Here is a 22721-nt window from a genome sequence, read left to right on the forward strand (position 1 = left end):
CCTCACTATTGCCTGGATGTTTGAATATGAAAACACATGGAATGAACCTGAATTCAATCTGTAGCAGTGAATAAATCATTGCTAACTCATAGAGGTTTTGTGGTAGGGGGTTTGTTTGTTAACACAGCAAACACTGACTAATACACAATGTGCTTGGGGGAGAAAATTGAAGGAGACAGACACTGTTTCCTGCCTCATGGAAGTTGCAACCCGAGGAGAAACAGAGCTATTACACAAGTATTTACAATATATTGGTCAAGGATCCCTGATGGGCAGGGGAGGGGCTACGGGAGTTTATAGCAGGAGACCTCAGCCCACTTATGGGGTCAATAGCCACAAATGAGGCTGCAGGCCTACACAGTTTCTTGTCTAAGAGCTGGGGTGTGGTAGGTAAAAGAATAGCCTCTCAAAGATGCCCAATCCCCCAGAATCTGTGACTACATATGTTATACAGCAAGGAGAATTAAGATTGCCGATAGAATTAAGATTGATACTTAGCATACCTTAAAAGAAAGAAATCATCCTGGATTGTCAGAGGGATACAAAGCAATGATAGGGTCCTTTGACGTGGAAGAGGCGGGGCCAAGTGTGACTGTCAGAGTGAGAGAAAGATTGGAAGAGGCGATGATGCTGGCTTTGAAGATGAGGGAAGTGGCTGGAAGCCAAGGAACGCAGCTGCTCTCGCAGCTATAAAGACAAGGGGATGGATTCTCCCCTCTAGCCTCTCCAAAGGGACGCAGTCCTGCTGACACCTTGATTTTTGCCCGGTGGGACCCATTTCAGACTCCTGACCCTCCAGCACTATAAGATAATAAGTTTGCATTGTTTTAAGCCACTAGGTTTGTGGTAACATGTTCCAGCAGCAATCGGAAACTCATACAGCTCTCTCGCTCTCCAGAGCCTTCTGTTCCTGTGGAATTCCTTCCTGTCTCCTCTTCCCTGTGCTCTCATTTTCCCTGAGCCCCTCTAGAGTAAGCATTTTCATTCCCCTTCAACACCAATGCCACAGGCATCAGAGGAGCCACGCGGGTCCAACCCACCAGCCCATGTGCAGTTTCTGGTCATGGAGCCCAGGAAGATTCACTGGGTAGGGGAGGAGGAAGGACAGCAGAAGTCACCCAGTCCCTCCCTTCGTGTGACAGGTGGGGACTAAAGTTGAAAGACGGGGGAAACTTGCCTGAAGTGCAGAGCAGAGGGGAACTTGACTAGACCCCAGTCTCCCGACACCAGATGAGAGCGCCTTCTTTCTGGAAGCAGCACAAACCAGGTTCATGCCCATGGGCAGCTCACTCTGCAAAGCCAATCACAGTGCAACATGACAGTGATTCCCTGAAGAGGACAGGGTGATGGGGGGCAGGGTGGGGACGATTCAGACACTGCCTTCCTCTGTCCGAAGGGTGGCAGGTGGCAGATAAAAGGGTTCAGAACCCTGGAAATGTGGCACACACATTATCTTTTGCAAAGGAACTCCAGCAGAGACTGGTTGGGTGCCACCCTCAGGGAGGAGACTTGCCCAAGCTGGCAGCAAGGTCCCTTCCAACCCTGAGCTCCCTGCTTTGGTGAATGTGGTGTGGGAAGGTCACGCTCCCCAACGGCGCCTGTAAAGTTTAACTTGTCTCTTCCCCTGAACCGCCCCACCCTCCCTTTTGCCAAACCAGCAGGAGCAGCTTTCAATGTCTTGCTTTGTCACTCCAGTCTTTGTACCTTCCCCCCCTCCATTCCAGGCTGTTGGGAGATAAATTCATCTTACTTCAAAATGCCCGACACTCCGTCAGTGGCTGTTGGGTGAAAGGCACCTCACAGGGCTGAGCTCATTTGTGAGCAGCCCTCTGTGAGCTTCAGATCCGGCTGGCAGGGCAGCCGCCAGGGCCTCCTGCGGCTCCTTCACCCTGCTGCCCCAGTCCCTACCTTTCTCTTTTATAGAAAAAAGGCTCACTGTGGCCCAGTTACTGTGGGGCTGGGACAAAACTCTGATCATTGTACCTGGGCTCCAAAAACGTGTCTCCCCACCTCTGAAGAGCCTCAAATCAGCCTGGAAAACTCTGTGGTGTTTCTGCCAGGGAGCAGGCAATGTTTAGGACCTGGAGGGTTTCACAGAGAATGTGAAATTAGCATCCACCTCCACCCTTCAGGGGCCCTGGCCAACTCCCCCTTTCCCCAAAATGCCTGTAATGCATTTATCATCTTTGACTTACCTCTGGAAAATAACAATCCTGGCCTTACGATCTTGTTTTTCTCTAAGAGAAGTTCTTTTCTGGGGTGGAAGGAGGGAGCTGGTGGTGATAATGGCACATGTGGTACTCCCCAGAAGCCACAGCAAATTTCAATACAGAGCGCCCTCGCTTTTCACTCTCCATCAAGGACCCAACTTGGAAAGAAGGTCGCTGTCCCCACTTTATTTCAGTGTGCGTGTTTGCTGTTTCGTGCTGGGGCCTTTCCTGATGTGTCATTTCCCTCCCTCTCTTCCTGTGTTGCCTGCAGGAGAGAAATGAAGACACAGACAGGAGGACACAGCAGGGCCCCCATTCCTCCTTATTCCGAAACAAAGTCTCTGGTGGGAGGGGAGATCTTTTCAGATTTGTCAATGGCAACTGAAAAAAAAAGTCTCAGTGGGTCAGGAGGCATGCGAATAGGGTTCAGGAGTAAAAAAGAAGAAAATGATTTTTCTCTCTCAGATGTTTGGAATAATAAATAAATAAATAAATAAATAAATAAATAAATAAATAACTTGAGCTTCCTAGTTTTTTTTTTTGTTGTTTTTTTTTTGTTTGTTTGTTTTTGTTTTGTTGTGTTTTTTTTTAATGTAAGACAGGAGGTGGGGGAGGGGATGAAGTCACCTGAGACCTGGATATTTTAAATTTTATTTAGAAATTACATTTTGTTTTTGGACACTGTTCTTTTCAAGGTATTATACCAGATAATTATAATATAGCCATCTTTCCTACTTCCTTAAGATCACACGGGGGTAGGAGGGTTTCCATTTTCATACTGGGCCTCAGTTTATGCTGTTTCTTTAGTCTCAGTGGGAAGGTGGAGGCACAGAGGTTGTTGAATGTCTTGGTGCTGGCAATATTGGTTCACATGTGTACAAGAACTGTCCATTTTCTAAATGAGGAAAGTGAGGCTCAGAGAGGGTAAACACCTCACCCAGGCTGAAACCCTGAATGAATGACTGAGTGAATGAATGAACTGGGTCTACGCATGCTCTGTCCAGTGTGCACGTCAGCACTTCCCCCAGAATCGCAGCTGCCCTGGCTCAGTCTACTGAGAACCTCCTCACAGCCGCCCGGCAGCTCCAGTCTCACTTCTCTAACTGCCTTTCACAACAGTAACCCAAGCTCAACAGGTTTACAAGGAAACTTTTGATTCTCAATCCCTGATCATCTCTGAGTCCAAAAATAGATGCTCCCCCAGTGCTACAGTTATTTACTGCTGTGGAACAAACTATCTCGAAATTTAATGCTGTAAAACAGCTATCGTTTTATTATATCTTATGATTTGGGGCTCAGGAATTCGAGCAGGTTTCAGGTGAAGGACACTGCTCTTCCATGTGTCTTTGATTTCCATTGCTAGTCGGCATTTAGTTGGCAGATCTGGAGGGCCCGTCATATGTCCGGTGCTTGGTGGGCATAGCGGGAACCCTGAGTTCAACGGGACTGTTGGCTGGAGTGCATCCATACGTGACCTCTCCAGGATGGTGGTCTTAAGACAGTCAAACTTCTTACCTGGTCATAGCTATGGTCTCCTCACATAGATTCCCCAAAGGGTTGAGTCGAATTCCCTCTCCTTGAATATGGGCTGGCTTTAGTGCCTTGCTTCTAATGAGTGGAAGTGACGCTGTGTGACATCTGGGGCTAGGTTAGACAAGGTGATACCGTTTTTACTTGGCTCATTCTCTCAGGAAGGGCCTTGAAGTACTGAGCAAATACATACTAGCCTCGCAACTCTGATGCTGTCATCTAGCGAGAACAGGTAGGTTACACAGAGCTAGGGATATCCCAAGGGCCTGGCTGCTCCAGTCCCTGGATGTCTTTTTCCAGCCAAGGCACCCGATCTGTGAGGGAGAGAAGCTTCGGGTCAGTCCAGCCACTAACCTTTGAATCACCAGCATGGCCAAGTGGAAACGAGCATTATGAGAATTCTTCACACTGTCTTGTAAAATTTCTTCAGGATCCATGAGCATAATCAGTGGCTGCTTTACACCACAAAAATTTTGTGTAACTTGTTTTGCAGCCATAATAATTGGAATAGTAGCAATCCAGGGACTTAAGAGCATGTGTGCACCAATTAAGAAGAAGGTCACTTCCTGTTCTTCTATAGTCTGGCCTTGGACAACATATCCACATCTGCTGTAATCTTTTGCTCAGTGCCATTAGGACATTCCAGGGGAGAGGATATAGAAGTCATTTCTTGATGGCAGGGGGGTAACAATTTGCAGCCATATTTTTAATACCTCCACAGCCAGTGTTCATCATCTTGACAAATGACAGCTGCTTCTATACCCAGCTGCTCAAGCCACAAATCTGGAACTCATTCTTCATCCCTCCCTCTTCCTCACCTCCATATCCCACCCACCAGCAATCAGCAAATCTGGGTGAGTCTTCCTCCAAAATATTTGCAAATCCATCTCTCTCTCTCTCTCTCTCTCTCTCTCTCTCTCTCTCCCCCCCCACCCCCCCACTGCACTAGTCAGAGCCATCACCATCTCTTGCATGGGGTATGTCCACAGCTTCTGGACAGAACCTCTGTTCCTCCCTTGTTCCTATACAATATCCTCCACATATCACCAGAGGGATCTTTAAAAATATATATATGAATTGGATGCCATCAGACTTTCAGTGACTTTCCACTGTAGCTACAAGGACGTATTGCCTCTGTTCCTTGCTTCCATCTCTGATCCCATGTCATGTCCCTCTCCTCCTCCACCTCCTGATGTTCATGACAAGCTCTTTCCCACCCCAGGGCCATTTTGCATATTGTTTTCTTTGCCAGGAATCCTTTACTTTTCTTTCTTCCTTTCTTTCTTTCTTTTTATTTATTTATTTATTTTTTTTCCTTCTAGGGTCTTTGTGTGTATGTCTCCTTCTTGCCCTTTAGGTTCAGGGCTTAAATGTCACCATCTTAGTAAGACCTGCCCTGAGCACACTAGCTGCTAAGAATGTCAACCTCCCCTTCCCATAATTCTCTCCCTCAGCATCTCATTCTTGCTGTTGTTTATGTAGTTGGATTGAAATGTACATGTGACAAGTCAGAAGTGCAAAAATGAGAGCTTAATTTTTTTCTCTGCAGATGATTTCATCTTGCTCTAGAGCCCTCCTTGTTCCAGCTGTTGGAGACAGTAAGGGGTAGTGGGTGGTGGGGAGAATATAAATTCAGTCCCTTCCTAACTAAAACAATCTAAAACAGCCTATTTCGGTTAAATTCAGTCTCTCTTGGGAAAATACTCCATCCATTCTAAGTCCAAACTCTCTCAGAACTATTCCTCCCATGTTTCATTATTCTCCTCTCACCATTCATTTTCCCAGATACTGTCTAGGTAGGCAGGGACGCTTTTGTCTTCTCCTATATTGGGAGAAGGTAGCCTCTGTGTACTTCCTGACCTGATGTTGCTGCTGTGGTCAGTTTGGTCCCATACCGGGTCACCAATGTGTGTGTCCTACTGTCCTCTTCATAGATTCCAGTTTCCTTTTAAAAGAATAGGGACAAATGAGATTCACATCTCAAAGGCTACAGGACACTTAAAAAAAAATCACCTTTTTTCTTTTCTTTTTAACTGCCTCTCTTGACTTCTATTCTCCCACTTTCTTCTTGACAGAATCAGGGAGAACCAGCTGAGCGCTTCATCTGCAGGTTGACACTGGAGGAGGATAACTGACAGATAACTGACACTCTCCAAGGCTTATTTCAAGAGTAGCAAATGACAAAGACTGTTTGGAAATTAAGGTCATAGTTGTGGATGCAATAGGGTTGTCCTACTAGAAAGGAGGGTGGGGCAGTGCCTCAGTCACTGGGAGAGCTTGGAGCAGGATAGAGCTAGGGGGTTTGGGACGTAGGCTGTGCCTGTAAGGATGAAGCAGAATCTAATGTACATGGTGCCCAGGATGAGTATGGGGGGCAGGGGGCCTCCTATTCTCTCAAGATGAACAGGACACCAGATTTGGGCTGCTTTCTGTGGGAGTGGGTTGGGATTACCCCACAGACACCAGAGCCAGTGTCCAGGGCACAAGTGAGAGTCAAGGAGATTCTGCAGCTGAAAGCAGCATTCAGAGAGAGGAAAGTCAGACCTTAGACAGGAGGAAGGTAGTAGAGATGCAGGCAAGAGGGGTTCAGAGAACAAGCTCAGTGGTGGGGCTGGGAGAGTGGCCTCACACCTCACTGAGTTCAGGGTCATTCTTTGGGCCATAACTGGGGACCTTCTTGTAGGTGAAGGGGGTGGCCTCACTTCCTCTCACCCTTTTCTGCATTTTTTTTTTTTACTGAGTAAAAGCTTTAAAAGTACTTACACAAACTCTGAGTACTGTAACAACACAGGAAATGGTTCATATTATTATCTTGTTCCTCCAAAGTGGAACAAAGGAGAGAGCCAGATCCTCAGGAAAGGAGGCTGGTTTCCAGTTGTTAAAGAACTTCTTTCTGGATCCTTCAAAGAAAAGAATCACATCTTAAGATCTGAGAAAAGCCAGACACAAAACTGACTGTTGGAAAGCCAGAGCCGTGAGAGGAGGCAGCTCAGCCCCGCTGCGGGATGGGAAATTACATGTTGAAGAAATGGTGGGAGTCGCAGAATATCAGAGCTCAAAAGGACCTACAAGGTGATCTGTGCCCCAAGTTTTCAAACTGAATCCCCCAGAACAAGGGGTGACATGGGGCTGCCTGGTGTGGTGGCTCTGGCCATCTCTCAGTCCTCGCTTCTATTACAACCTAAACATGTCTACTTCTACAGGTTTTAACTAATTTAGAAATTTAGCCTTATTTATTAGGGAGTGTTTCTTTTTAAAAAAAAAAATGTTTGTTGGGTTGACATTAGTTAATAAAATTACATAGGCTTCAAGTGTACAATTCTATAATACATCATCTATAAATCCCATTGTGTGTTCACCACCCAGAGTCAGTTCTCCTTCCGTCACCATATATTTGACCCCCTTTACTCTCTTCTACCACCTCCGTTCCCTCTTACCCTCTGGTGACCACTAAACGGTTGTCTGTGTCTATGAGCTTTTGTTTGTCTGTTCGTTTGCTGCTTTCAGTTTTATATCCCACATATGAGTGAAATCGACTTTTGCATTTTTTGTGTCGGATTTCTGCATAAGATTGTGCTTGAAAAGTGGGGTCTGCTGTTGCTGCATGAAACTTGCTAAGCACAGGTCTGCTCCGATCCGCCTGTGTGCAGGGGAGGCAAGGAAGCCCTCCCTCAAGAGAGCAAACACCCCAAAGCACACAGCTGGTTTGAGGCGGAAAAGGGCCTTGAACCTGGCACCGGCCCTTAGCGCCCAGAAGGGAATAAGGTGATGGGTCCACTCCCGTAAGAATCTGTTTCCCCCTGTGGCAATGGAGGTGTTTCCTGAGGCAGAGCAAGTCACCAGAGCCAGGAAGGACTTGCCACCCCATCTCCGCTGATGCCATATCTGATTAGCAGCTTCAGGACAGGACCTGGCTGCTTCAATTGTTCATTATCTCAGCCAAAGAAGGCTTGACAGGGAGAGAAAAACACCTCTTCATACATTTGCATCAAAATGCACTCCAGCCTTTTACCCCAGAGCTGCCTTTGTTAGCCCAGCAGCTCCATTACCAACGTTCTAGAAACCTGGCAGTCCACACCTCATTGCCCACCTAGGCTCTGTAACATTTTCTAGGCTGGTGACATTCAGAGAAGTGAGGCAAGAACAACGTGCCACTTGGGCCACAGGTGAGCCTTTCATTTCTCATCTTTGCTAGTGACCCAATTTAGGTGTGGGTGAAGGTTGGGTGAGGGAGGGGCTGCCAAGCCAGATGTTAGGTGCCGCCCCAGGCATTCCCCACACATCTCTCACCCATCCTCCTGACGACCCTGGGAAGCGAGTATCTATTAGAATAGTGAGTCTCTGCTACAGGAAGGCATAAACCTTGAAATCTCAGCAGCTTCTCATAATGCAAGTTTATGGGTCATGCAAATCCTGGCTGGACTGCAAAGCAGACGCATTACGGGGTCTTCAGTCTCTTGGCTGTAGTTAAGTCTCTCCTACTAAGCCAATATCAAACTCAGCTTGCTACCTCTAGGATTGATTCTTTCTTCCTTATTTAGGGTCAAGAAAACAGAAGACACTCCTAGTTTTCCTATTAATGAAACTTTTATTCTAGTTCATAGAAAACAATACAGTGGCCCCATGATGCCAAGGGAACCTAGATTACAAAGCATCCTACACTGTGAATGAAATTAAAGAAAATCACACTGGAATTCCTCTCTTTTTATTACTGAGGAGAGCTTAGAAGTCTCATTTCACCCCACCACAAATATAGCTGTTTCATGAAAAATAACAATACGGATTTCATTCATGACATGTTAAGAGGGTGAGAAAGAAATGCTTGAAAAACAAATATGTGGTTTAGTAGGTTTGGTAAAACTTGTATTATTAGCTATAAACAATCAGGTTTAATGAAGCAATCCATCTGCTCCTACAAAAGTATAAGTGATCATTAAAACAGCGGACAAACAGTCCTGCACACAGAAGGCCTGATGGAATGAAAACAGTAATTACGACGCCAAAAAATATTGTTAAGTGTTAAAATTGACACCAGGAAAATGAAACACTTTGCTTAATTTTTGATAACATTACATGTTGAGACATGACATGCCTGGTATTTCGATTGACACAAAACCTTGTTTTTCTGCTCAAACACGTTTCATACTTTCACACTCGGCTTTGCAATCTGATTGCCTGAAGTTTGGCCAGGCTCCAGCTGATCGCGGAATACCACGGGTCCAAGTTACAGTACATTACCTAACTCAAGAATTTTGTTTTGCTGCTATTCCTCCTTTTAAACGCAAGTCTAATAGTATGATTTGGAATACCCATCTAAAAATGTCAGCACTCTTCCCAACACAATCCCCATGCTCAGGGGCAGGAAGCATAACTCAGGGCCCACGAAGAGCTGGGGGACCGTGTTTTACACAGCGCTCAGCTGACATCTGACCGTGTATAAGCAATATGTAAAGTGGGGCCATTTGACATTTTGTCTGATATTTTTGGACAATCGAAACATTGCCTAGGAATGGTTTACAATTTCAGGTTTAACACACTCCCTGTAATATATGCAGGTTTCTACAAACAAAAGACACCCCACAGATTTCAGCAGGTCATCCGTCTACAAGAGCCCTCTGCTCAGAGCGCTGAGATCAGCACCATTGGAACAAAGCAGCCTGTCCTTTTAAGAAAAATCCTCTATAGAAAGGCTGTAATTTCCCTTTTACAAAGGAAGCTTTTTCCAAGCACGTAAAGTGACAGTTTGTTCAGGGTGACGTCCGCTTTCATTCTATCAAGGTTGTATCTGATTACAATATAAGACAGATGAAGGGGACGCCGTTCTGGGCAAGAAAGGAAGAAAGTTTAGTCTTGGGTCACTTGCAAACATGGTTCTTCTCTTTTATGGGCAATGTTTTCAATAACCTTCTGGGGTGCTTCTCCTGTGTCACCCTGAAAAGACCAGTCTGGGCTATATTTCCAGGTGCTTGTATGTGCCTATTGGACGTTGGCCCCCAGGAGTGAATGCTGGGCTGGGAGACTGATCTCCTCCCAGAAAACAAGGAAGCATAACAGGAACTTAGCACACACGGGGTCTGCACCACCTCCTTCCGTCTCTGGGTCATTTGGTCACGGGAGCCTGAATTGGCCCGCAGTTTAAATCCTACAAGAGTTGATGTGATTTCTGAAGGGGCTCCACAGACTATAAAGAAAAGTGCCTTTGTGTTTCACTGGAGACCGAGAACCGTGGTGGGAAAGAGTTCAACAGAGCTGGGTTTTAAAACCTGGCTGCGCTGCTTGCTCACACTTGTAAGCATTCTGTATTACTTGCACTCATTTGGGCTCATCAGCTCTCTGAGCCTCACTTTCATTCGATGCCTCACAGGGTCGTCAAGAGTTCAATGAGATGACATACGTCATTCTCTGGTCACAGCGACCAGGGCATAGTACAAGTTCAAGAAATGTCAGGGGTGATGAGTATTCGTAGTGACAGTACTTTGAAGAAGCAGAAAAAGCCCTGGACGCTCTCTTCTCTCTGAGAACTGCGGGAGGAAGATAATTCCGTGTAATAGCAATGGCACGGACATGGGACTTACACTGGTATCATGTTCCCAGTTCTGAGACCTTAGCTAGATCCCTTTATCTTTCTGCCATCGAGTTTCCCACGTATTGAAATGGAGCTACTACCATCTCCTTCTAGTGCCAGGGCCACAGGATGATCCGGAAACACTGCCTGAATGCAGGGATGAGGTAACACACGTCAAGCACTTGCTTTAAAAATGTCACATCTCAATGGGTAACTCTGCTCCCCGCAGCTCTACCTGGAAAGTACAGCCCAGCCCCACTGATACACCTTTGTCCAAACCCTCAGCCCCCGCTGGGAGCAGTGAACACCCCCAGATGTCCCCGTACTCAACACTGCCATCCCATCCCTGCCAGCAGTCTGCAGGTGTCTTCCTAAAAGATGGCCTAAATCATGCTGCCCACCTGCTGGAACCCTCCAATAAGTTTCCACTGTTCTCAGAGTGAGTCCGTGGTCCCTCCCTGGCCAGGTCCCCGGCTACCCACCCAACCTCATCTTCCGCTGCCCTACCCTCCTCTCATCCCGACCAACAGCATCGTCTTCCTTGCTGTTCTTCTTGCACATCAAGGACTTGGCTGTCCCCTCTGCCTGCTCCTTTCTTTACCCAGATCTTTCCTGGCTCCCCTTTTTTGTAATTTTACCTTGTTTCTGGTCTGTGCCCTTGACCTCTCTGAGATCAGGTGCCCTGTGTGTACTGGCCACCCTTGTGTCACCAGAGCGTAGTACAGGTCCCGGACTAGAGGGGCTTCATGCTGGCTTAATGCATGTGGGTTGTTCCCATGTGCCGGGTATGGGTTAAGGGGTCTGAGATTCAGAGATGAATGGCTCTTCCGTTCTCAAAACTGATAGATATTATAAAAGGAATAAGCTTAGAATATTATGGGAGGACAAAGGAAAGACAAAGGCATCCTCATAAAATGGGGTGATGGTGGGGGGTGCCAGAGTCTTCCCAGGGTGGCCCAAAAGACCTGAATCTCAAGGATCACATACCAAATCACAGTGCCTCTCCAAACTGCCATAGCAGGTCCAAATGGATCACACGTGACAGTGTGCTGTAAACAAATGCTTGAGACTACTTAGCACTGTTGCTAATACCCTCTGTATAAGGCTGTACATCTGCCCTTGCTCCTCTGAGCCCAGAGCCTATGTCAGGAAGGTTTGTTTCAAACACCGAACCTTCAGACCCTAACCTCAAGCCTCTACATTCACGAGGAGACTGTGAGTCGTGGGTATAAAGAGTGGAGAAGCTAGCCATGGGCACAGCCCTGGGAAATCGCTGCTGTTTCTCCGCGAAGGACGATTCCCACTGTCTGAGCACTCCAGTCCCTCACAGTGTCATCAGGGGAGCTGCTGGTGAGAGGCTCTCAAGGAAAAACACAAGAAGAACTGCTGTTAAAAATATTGTGACACGTTATATGGAGCACTGAGGGATATTCCTGAGTTTCTCAAGAGTGAGGCAATCGTTCCCACTGTCATAAAAGTGCCTTGGCAAGCAAGGACAGTACATGTAATAAAAGCAGGGGAAATATCTGAGCTCACGAAGGAGGAGGGCGATTGTGTAGTTACAGTCCTTCATAAAATCTGTCAACACAGGAGAAGGAGAGAAATTGAGTCAGCCGACAATGCCTCCATCATGCCTGCTAACCTAGACAAGATCGGTCGGCTGAAAAACAACAGGGCCGTGTCATTATTCTAGTGAATACAGGTGGGCTTTGGGGGAGTGACCTGCCATTTTATATTCGTCACCAGACATATCCCAAGAGTAGAAAACTTACTGGACTAGGGTCAAGAGACCTGGGCTCTGGGTCTACTTTTTCCTGAGTCACTGTGTGGCCTGAGATAAGCACTCAAGTTATTAGTTAGATAATTAACTCAAGGTGCTGTAACAAATAACTCCCTAATGTTGGTATCCTAACACATTAAGTGTTTATTTCTCTCTGGCATCACCATGCAGTGTGGGTCAGCAGCGGGCTCTGCTCCACGTAATCATTCAGGGACCCAGGCTAATGGACATACTGCCATTATTTAGCACATGATTCTCAACATCACCTTAGGTATTAGCGTCCAACCTGGAGGTGGGAAAGAGAGAAAGGGTGTGGAGGACCACAGGGGACACTAGGGGTCTGGGGACTTGTAAACTAAAATGATACATTATCTCTTTTCCCTGATGTACAGTGGAGGGGCAGGGACAGGGATTCCACAGTAGAACCTGCCATTCACGAAAGGAGAGAAAAGAAGGCACATAATAGTTGCTGATCCAAAGTAAGGTGGGGATCCTGCAGTGCAGGCATTGTGAGGCTTCCTGGCCCTACCACAGGGGTCATCCCTGGATTTTCATTCTGCTCTTTGGGCAGAACTACAGCACCCATTTCCCTCAGTGGTCCTGGCTTTAGCCTCTGGGGGATTTTTCCTTGCTCATTCTCTTCTAAGACCACATCTGAAGTAGGTGTGGGGTAGAAGCTCTCCTGGGGGGCTGTACAGATTTTGGGGCCTGCTGTTTGCTTATGGAAAGTCGTAGGACCAACAGTTGCTTTGAGTCTCAAGTCATCCAGGATCTTTTTAGTCTGAAATTGTGGTTTCTTGGGTAACACAGTTCTCCTAAAACCTTAGTAGACTTTTGATCTTTTTGCTTCCAGACAGTTCTATGAGCCAATAGCCATACCCAAAGATGTTTCCTGGATATAGTTTTCACATCGACTTTATTTCTTTGCTTCCTCACCTCCATGCCTTTTTCTCTCAACTGTGTGGTATGTGACTCTGCAGGAGTTAAGTGGGAAGACCACATTCTTAATCAGATCTCTGTTGCAAGGTTTGTTTGCTTATTTAAATAAAAACTTCCTAAATTTTATTTTCTACCATCTGGAGTCTAGAATCAGTCAGTTTTTCTGATACTTCAAGGGTCCACATTTCTGGATTCTCTCTATTCCCTTCCATTCTTGCTAATAAGCCAGCTAATGGCCCCCTGGGTGCATCTTGTTTTTGTAATGCCTTGTCAAACAGCCAGTATTTGCCAAGCACTCCCAATATTCGATTTTCCACCGGAGATGAGGCCATTACCACCTTCAGATCGAACTTGAACCCACATCAGATGTCCTGTTTCTTGAATCCATCCCTGTACTGAATACTGATATGCTTCTGAATACACTAAAGAGGATGTGTTTCAGGAAAAGAGAAATCCCTCCAGGTCTGAGCAGGAAGGGATTTAGTACAGGCAATTGGAATCTTGCTTAGTCATTGAAAGTGCAGGGGAGGAAAAGTCAAGGAATCCACTGTACCCTCATCCAGCCCCTCAGAAGGGGAATTAGACGTTGAATTATAACTGTGTTTACTTATTTAAAATGATGATGCAAATTACATAAGCAGAAGTTCTGGAGTACCCTAAGATTGTACAGCTGGGCAACCTAGTATGATCTGGTGGTTATCAGAGGCTGCAGGGAAGAAGAAATGGGGAGATATTGTTAAATGGGTGTAGAGTTTAAGTTTTGGAAAATGAAAAAAAAATTAGGAGATAAGTATTATTTGATTGTTGCACACGAATGTGACTGTATACTTAAGACTGGTTAAAATGCTAATTTTTATGTTATGTATATTTTACCACAATTTTTTTAAAAAATGGACAAAAGATCTCAACAGATACCTCACCAAAGAAGATATACAGATGGCAAACACACATGTGGAACAATGATCAATGTCATTCATTATTAGGGAATTTCAAACTCAATCAACAGATGCTACTACATACCTATTAGAGTGGTTAAAATCCAATAAAAACCTAACAATATCAAGTTCTGGCAGCAAGCATATCTACCACCCAGATCTTGGTTGCTAATACCGTTCTCCCACAAAAGAACCACAATTTCTTGGAGAAATAGATGATTCTAAGACAGTGACACAAAATATACAAAATGAGCCTTATAATGTCAGAAAGTAAGGAAGTGTTAAAAAAAAAAAAAAAAAAAAAAAGCCACAGTGATGGAGGTGAATCTATCAATGGGACACAAGAGCCAAACAAAAGAACTCTCAATAGACAAAGCAGGAACAATTCAAGCAAAAAAAAATAAAGTACTACTGGATTATAACCCAAAATATAAAGTACATATTTATGGGTCCATACTGATATAAATAAATAGTTGAATAAGTTAATAAGTGGGGGAGAACAGACCATTTTTCAGTGCAGAAGAATTCCCAATAATTGATATAGATAAATAATTTTGTGCCTCTACTCCTTAAGTGTGGGTTGTGCCTAGGTGACTGTCTTGTTAAAAGGACAATATGGAAAGGGGACAGAAAAGAGTAACTTTTCAGTGGAGAAACCTTACAAGAACTATCTCGGCCAGGGCATTAAGTTGACAGCGACAGTCATGAGTCATGTTGATTTCATGTCCTCTTGATACAATCTGATGAATATGGACCTTTTCCTCTCTGGGTTTCCAGCCCAAAATCAATACCCCTAGTCTGACCGTGAGAAAAATATCAAATTGCAGTTAAAAGACATTCTACAAAATACCTCAACAGCACTCATCAAAACTGCCATGGTCATCAAAAGCAAGAAACTGTCACAGCCAAGAGAAGTCTAAGGGGCCATGAAGACTAAGAGTGATGTGATGTCCTGGGTGGGATTCTAGAAGAGAAAAAGGTCACTAGGTAAAGAGTAAGGGAATGTTAATAAAGTATGGACTTTAGTTAATGATAATGTTACAATATTGCTTTAATTGTAATAATGAACTATACTAATGTGAGATATTAGTACTAAGGGAAATCAGGTGTGGGGCATATGGGAATTCTCTGTGTTTCTTTACAATTTTTCCATAAATCTAAAACTCTAAAGTTAGACGTTCAATTAAAAAGTGACAAAAATAGCTTATGTTTCAACACAATAAATAATGTTGAAGTGATAAAATTATTGGAATAAGTGATTATAAATATTTTTATCAAGAATATATAAACAACCTTTTTTTTAATCATTAAGAATGTCAAGAAGTACAATAGAAAAATGGGCTAAGTCACAGAAGAAACATATATGGCCAATAAACATGGAAAAATACTCAACTTCTCCAATTACTAAAGAAATTCAAATAAAAATATATTAACATTTTTCACCTCCTAGTTTGGCAAAGATTAAATACTGATAATCCTGAGCCAAGGAGACGTGTGGTAATGTGAACTTTCATACAACGTTGATGGGAAGTAAACTGGCAAAGAGTTTTTAAAAGGAAATTTGACAATAGCTATCAAAATTTAAAATGTATGCTTGGCCCAAGAGTTCTACTGCTCTGAAAAATCCAAAATAAATATTCATTCTTGGTCTCACAAGCATGTTTATGCTAGGATATTAGCTAGAAATTTATTTTTAACATTGAAAAGTAGAAACAACCTACATGCCCACTAAAACGGAAGTGATTAAACAATTCTCAGCACATTGGAGAAAAAGTGTCCATCCATTCAAAAGGGGTTAGGCACTGCGTGGAACTATTCCTAAGAAATATTTTAAGAGAAAACAGCAGTTTTCACAACCATGATTATGTTATTTTCTCCTGTGTGTGTATACACAGATTCATATGTGTTTAAGGGCTTAGAAAAAGAACTGGTGGAACATGCACACAACAATAGGTCAGATCCATTTTTTTTTGGGGGGGGGAAGGATAAGCGGGACTTTCTTGCCTTTTTCTATATATTCTGGTATTTCTGGAATTTTTTTCCCAGTGAAAATGTACTCATATACTTTGTGATATTAAGGAAAAAAGTAAACTACCGTAGAAGGAAGGATGGAAGGCGGGCCAGGTCACTGTGCATTTCATTCTCCCCGAACAGAGTCATCCCAGAGACTCTCATTCAATCAGCCCTTTCCAGCCAAGGTTTTACAAGTCATAAGGGTCTGAAGCACAATTGACTTTTGTTATTATGGTTTACTAGAACGTTTGACCGTTCGGCTTCAAAAGTATATTTCAGAGACCAGTAGTGAACACTTATTTAAAATGACAACATCTCCCCGGATCTGGAGATTTGTGTATGTGGGAGCTCGCACACCACACATTGCACGCCTCAATGTGCTGCTGGCAATGGTAACACAAACCACGATGGAGTGTCAGGTTTCAGAAAAGCCACAGTTATCGGAAGGTTGTTTTTGAGGCAAGTCTTGTGTGTGCACATACAAGTTTGTTCTGTTTTGTTGGTGATGTTGTTACACTGGCTTCCTGCTGTTACAGCTGATTGTATTAACAGAGATTCTTCTAAGGGGCTGTGCTGGATGTATTAGTCAGCGAATGCTGCATAATAAACCGTCCCGGAATGCTGGGGCTTAAAACAACACACATTTCATTTTCTCATGAGCCCGTGAATCAGCTGGGCAGCGGTGCTGAGCTGACCCAGGTGCCTGGGCTCACGCATGAGTCTTCAGTCAGGTGACAAGTCATCTGGAGGCTTTATGTCAAGGATAGAGTAGCCAGATTTAGCAAATAAAAATACAGGATGCTCAGGTAAGTTTGAATTTCAGATAAGCAACAAATAATTTGTCATATAAGTTATGTCCCACACAATTATTTGTCCCATGCAGCCCGAATCTACCATGTCCTCAGGTAGACTGGCTGGCAATCTTCCTGTGTCTCGCATCCCCCCAGAAAGCTGGCTGTAAGTAAAACTCTGCATAAAGCCTTCCAATTCCCGATGGACACAGTAAGTCACACGGCTGAGCTCATCGTGAGAATGGGAGGGAACCACGAGTTACAAGGCAAAAGTCACGGATACAGGGAGGTCATTAAATAGAGCCATTGAAGCGACATGAACAAGAGACTCCTGGAAACTGCACCCAAGGATTCACAGAATCAGAGCGAAGAACGAGTCCATCTCTGATTATCAGGCAGCTCTAAACAATGAGGCTTTTGTCCCGAGCCCAGTGCATGCTACGGAGTCAGGAATACGTAAATGTGTATGACTTGTGCTTCAGGCGGAGTCTAAATGGGATCTGTTTTGGGATCAAACTCTTTTTTGAGACACTCCTGAAAGAAACACCCAGGAGTAAATGGCAGCTCCCTAGGTGCTGAGATGGGTGTACGAAGGGGGTTAGACTGAAGCGTCAGCTCTTAGTGCCCAAAGGGGTTCCCCACCTCCAGCCACTTGCAAACAGGTTTTGCCATTAACAGACTGCATATTCTTTGCAAGTCATATGACATCTCAGGGACTTAGTTTTACTCTGTAAAATGAGGTGCACGGATAGGACCAGAGGCTTCCCAACTTTTGTTCACTGCAATCATGGTGTTTGACAAATGCTTGCATGGAAGGACACTCCATACCAGGGAATTAGAGCATCATTCTGCTTAGACTAAGAGGACATTGAGAAGACGTGGTGGGCTCCATCGTGATCCTCAAAGCACACCTGGAAGTTTGTGGACCAGATGGTGTCTCTATTCCCTTAGAATATCGTGAATTATAGAACTGACATGCTAGAAGGGACTCTGATCTGACAGTACCTCCTAAAAAAATTCTCCTCGTCTGTGGGGAGATGAGAAAGAAGGGCAAAAGCAGAATAGTTGTTGTGAATGGCACTCCCAACCCTGGAGTTGTGCAGTGCACAACCTGGGCAATTGTTCACAGCAGTCCTGAATGGGCTGTGCATTTGTCTAAGGTCCCCACCTTGCCTGTTTTACAGGGAGAGTCCTTGATCTGATGTTGAGTTCTTCCTCCTTGTGGGGGAGAGGGGGCGGTAGTGATGGTGGTTTGAGGGAATGCTGAAATACCCTTTCTTTGTGATATTATACGGTAGTTTTTCTTTTTTTTTTATGTTCTCACTTTGCAAAACACAAAATTGACCACCCTCTGCTTATCTTCAAAATAGTCTTCAAATTTTCACTGGTACATCAAATTCCAAAGTTTGGGAACCCCTGGGTGGGATGTAACTCCTCCCTTCACTCAGCATCCCCGATGCAGGGCAATCAGGCTCAGCAGCTTTCTCGGCATAGACAGCGAGTTAATTCTACCCGTTACGATGAGCAGAAACCAGCCTGGTTCTTGACTGCACTTCAGGACCAATTGGAGAAGGGGTGGGATGCATTTATTGTAAAAAGATCTTGACCCTGAATGGGGGAGAGTCTTGATTCTGATTCTAGACTAAGTAGGTCACACAACTGGCCCTCAGTGTACAAGCTAAATAGCAAGAAAAAGACCAGCCTCTGCTGACTCACAAGCATCTGCTGAGGTTCAAAGACACTGATGAATTGAAACTAATGCCCACTGAAAGCAAAGCATCCTAGAAATGTAAGTTAGGACCCAACTGTCAAAAACAGCAATGATGATGATAACGTTGAGATCGTCACTCTTTGGGTCCTTCCTTCAGACTCCGGGGTCACCTGCTGCGGGAGGCCCCTGGGGAGCAGCTCTCTGCTGACCGTGAGCAGGGTCTGTGATTGGGCCATGTCTGCCTCTGAGACCCACTCAGCGCCCTTGGCTGTCCCCCTTCAAAGTCAAATGGTAATACGCCTGGCTCCTTTGTGCTCCTCGTTAATAGAAGTCCTTGTCTTTCAGCAGTGGCCTTCTCTGCTGTCATCGGAAAGGGACATGTGGGGACGTTTCGCATTACTTCAAGTGACAGCCTAGAAGGGCGTCCCTCCCCTCACTGGCCTTGGGTTCACTTTCTGGTGAGAACAGCTCTAAACATGAGCCGCAGGCATTGCCCCTCATAGCTCCCTCCTCCATCACACGGCCCTGAGACATAAAAACGATGCCAAACAAATGAATGAACCAAAGGGCGATAGTGACAAAGCCCACTTACCATGTCCCAAGCTCAGCGCTAAGGGTCTGCATTAACTTCTTTCATTTTACCCTGACTCTATGAGGCAGAGACATCATTACCCCTGCTTTACAGATGAGGAAATGAGATACCATGAGATCAAGTTCAGATGCTAAGAAGCGTCCTTGAGTCCAACAGTGGGCACTTCACCCACTAACTACATTATGATGCCTCATAAAAAAAAGGTGAAGGATTCTGAAATGGATCAAGTGTAATGCCCTCTCAATCCTCCTAGCCCTGCCTCATCACGTCTCACTGTGCCCTGAACGCACTTACCCACTTCACCCGGGGTCTCTGCATGTGCTTTTCCCTTTGTCTGGAGAACACCTGTTCAATTTTGCCTGGATACATTCTAATCACCCTCAGGGCTCAGCTCAAAGGTCCCTTCCTCCAGGCAGCCTTCCATGAACACTTCCTCCTCCGAGTTCCCACAGCCTCCTGAGCTTTGTGTTTCATGCCTCCCCACAGTACTCTGTCTTTGTCTGGGGGCATTTTGTCACGACTAGACTCTAGAGCCAGACTCCCTGAAATTGAATCCTGGTTCTGCAGCTTACCAGCTGTGTGACCTTGCGAGGTTGACCTAAACCTCTTTGCCTCAGTTTATTTGTAAATCTGTAAGTTGGGGCTGATGATGTTGTAAGGATTAAATGAATCCATTTCAGTAAAGCACTTAGAACAGTGCCTGGCACATAGTAAGGATTTTACACCTAAACTCCAAACACCTTTAGACCTGGGACCATATCTTATTTTCGAATCCCCACTGCTGATATAGTGACTGGCACATAGTAGATGCTCAGTAAACATTTGTAGACCGAATGAATACGTGAGCAAACAACTCTAGGAAGAAGGCACAGGCACACCTAATGGACCAGAAAAAGTTCCTCCCAAGGATAGAAGAGGGATGCAGAGTAAAAATGTCCCAGTTGAGTCCCAAGCATGGGGGGTGGCATGGGGAGAGCAGCGGCACTGCTGTGGAAGAAGTAATAATAATACACATTCGTACAAGCATGGAGGCAGAAAGGAATGGACGTTGAAGACCAACACGGTGTGGGGAGAACACAGGGCTGCTCCACTGTCACCAGCTGGGTGGCCGTAGGCCAGCTATGACTTCCTGCATACTCGAGTCCCCCCATCTGCCAAGTGGGGGACAGGAGCTGGCAGTTGATATGGACTGATTATTTGTCTCCCCCAAATTTACAAGTTGAAAGCTTAATCAGCAATGTGATGGTATTTGGAGGTGGGCCTTTAGGAGGTGAGTAGATCGTGGGGGCAGAGCCCTGGTTTGCTGGGATTAACGCCCACGGAAAGGCCATGCATACAGAAGGCAGGCAGGAGGAGGTCTACGAGCCAGGCAGAGAGTCCTCACTAGAACCCGACCATACTGGCACCCTGATTACACACTCCCAGCCTCCAGAACTGGGAGAAAATACATTTTGGTTGTGTAAGCCCCCAGTCCCTGGTAAACCGTTATGCCCGAGTGGGCTAAAGAAGCAGTCCAGCCTCTCTTGTCTTCCTATAACTCGCTTTATTCTCCCAGCAGCACGCTCGGAGACGAGCCTGCGTCCCCACTTGTCTGTCAGGACATTTGCTTTATCTTCTGTGTGGTATTTCATTGACACGGTCCCTTATGGAAGGACAGGTAGCGAGTTTCCTAGGTGTTCGCTTTCCCAAAGCCCATAACAGTGAGCCTATACGTGCACGTCTTCTCTGCCCACACTGAGCGTCCGAGTGGATGGCTGGGAACGGTTTATGCACACACTCTATTAGAGGTGGCCCAGGGGCTCTGCAAAGCTGGTCACACCAATTTATAGTCCCGAGCCAGGAGGAGTGTAGGACATCTCTGCACACTGATATCCTGTGAATTTATCATCTCCTCCCTGCCGCAGAACTGCCGTGCATGCTGGGAGGAGGCACAGCATCCCGGGACCTCGCAAGGATGCAGCTGTACGTTAAGAGCGATGCTGTTTGCCTGAGCCCAGAGAAGGACAGTTTCTGAAGGGCAGTCATGACGAACAAAAGCACCTCTGTGGCCGGCTGTCGGTAACCAATCCGCTGTTACTCTGCTGGGCAGGTCCTCACCTCTCCGAGCCTGGGCACGTCAGCCAGTTTCTGTTTTAACTGAGTGCTGGGAGCTGTATGAGGTGCAAGGGGTTGCTAACCAGTGGATCACACTGTCACCAAATCCCTCTGACATGCCAGCCATTACAGAATGCCGGTGGATGCACAGATGAGACCATCTCCGCATAAGTCCTCCCAGTAGGACTCATAGATCAGTTCGATTATTTCTCGAGGTTGGTGATTGCTGATTGGTCGCTCAAAGAAGCCGTCAGAAACTCTGTGCTCTGTTATCTTTCCATTCCACCATCAATCTTTTCATGTCCGTGCTTGTCACTCCATGGTTGCAACGTGGAGGGCACAGTTCCAGTCATAGACATATTTAAGGGACCAGAAGAAATCCCAAATGGTGATGTTCCTTTTATTAGGAAAGCAAAGCTTTTTCAAACACCCCTAGCAGTCTTCCCCTTACATCCTACTGGCCGGCACACCTCATTGTCACTCCTAGCTAGAAGGGAGTCTGGGGGTGTAGCTGGCACTCCAGTCTCCACAATGGAAGGTGGTGAGGAAAAACGGGGTGCGGTGGGAACAGCCATGGGGCTAACCAGACTACAATGCCTGCCATATGAGCTCTAATAGCATCTGAGCTTTTTCTCTGCTGCATTTAGAGATGATTTGTGTTAGTTTTTAAAATACTGGATACTCAGCCTCCTCATTCACACACTTGCAAGTGCAGTGCATGGCCAAAATTAGGTGGTTAACGAATGTCTTCTGTGAGTTACGGCACCTTTCTGTGCTCTTCCTACTCAGATCCCATGACCCACTCACTCCTTCCCTGTACTTTTCATTAGCTCCCCCTTGTGGCTACCTCCCAAATGCACCCATCACTCTCCCACTGGCCCTCTACTTACTCCAGTCTACCACCACCCCCAGGACAATCACCTGTGACCCTTTGATGGCGAGGTGGGGTGGACTGTGGCTGGTCTAGCCAGACACTCTGAAGAGCTGGAAAGGAGACTTGCTCTGTCTGAGCTTGGCTGGGTCCAGGGGAAGCTGGAAGAGGTGCAGTCTGGAGTTTCGGGGAGCACAGACTCAAAATGATTTTTTTGGAGATAGGGAGAGGGAGCTGTCAGAGTTGAGGATCTAGCCTGTGATTGCACCGTCATGAGTTTAGGTTTAAATATAGAAGCTCATCAGCGACTGGCTAGAGATTTGGGACAAGAACACTGTTTCTACTTTGCAGGCCAGTGATTGTTGGAGCAAGTGGGGAATCAACCTGGGGTAGAGGCCAGAAACAGTCCAGAGGGCACAGGATGTGGACTCTGCTCTGTGGGGCTTACGGTAAATGACAAAAAGACTACCCAGTGATGACAGTGCAAGGAGGACCACGATGGCAACCCCAGGGTGCTCCGGCACCCATGGGAGCACGATCCTTTGGCAATCACTGGTATTGCTCCTTGGACAGAGGGACCAGGAATGCAGGGCCCTGGAAACTTGGGGACCAGAAGCTCTGTAACAAGTAGAATTCAAGGTGAGGAGCCCCATTGTCAGTGTGCGTCTCCAGCTCTTCTGTCATTTTGCC

At 45.7% G+C, this 22721-nt stretch overlaps 1 protein-coding gene across 2 annotated transcripts in view; it reads right to left on the minus strand.

Moving 5' to 3' along the window:
- Nucleotides 1-1177: 1177 nt before the first annotated feature.
- LOC148757826 (uncharacterized) overlaps nt 1178-22721 on the minus strand; it is a 279544-nt gene continuing 258000 nt past the window's right edge. For both annotated transcript variants that reach the window (XM_088798938.1, XM_088798939.1), the window contains 5 exons: nt 6504-6640; nt 5601-5685; nt 2196-2475; nt 1984-2081; nt 1178-1291 (listed from right to left, as the gene is read on the minus strand). Coding sequence is in view for 1 of the 2 variants with exons in the window: in XM_088798939.1 (XP_088655065.1) it covers nt 6540-6640 (101 nt within the window). In the remaining variant the exon portion in view is untranslated. The remainder of the gene's footprint in view (nt 1292-1983; nt 2082-2195; nt 2476-5600; nt 5686-6503; nt 6641-22721) is intronic.

Source organism: Rhinolophus sinicus, chromosome 6 (genome assembly GCF_057876585.1).
Source record: "Rhinolophus sinicus isolate RSI-liver-muscle chromosome 6, RSI-T2T, whole genome shotgun sequence".
NCBI classification, from domain to species: domain Eukaryota; kingdom Metazoa; phylum Chordata; class Mammalia; order Chiroptera; family Rhinolophidae; genus Rhinolophus; species Rhinolophus sinicus.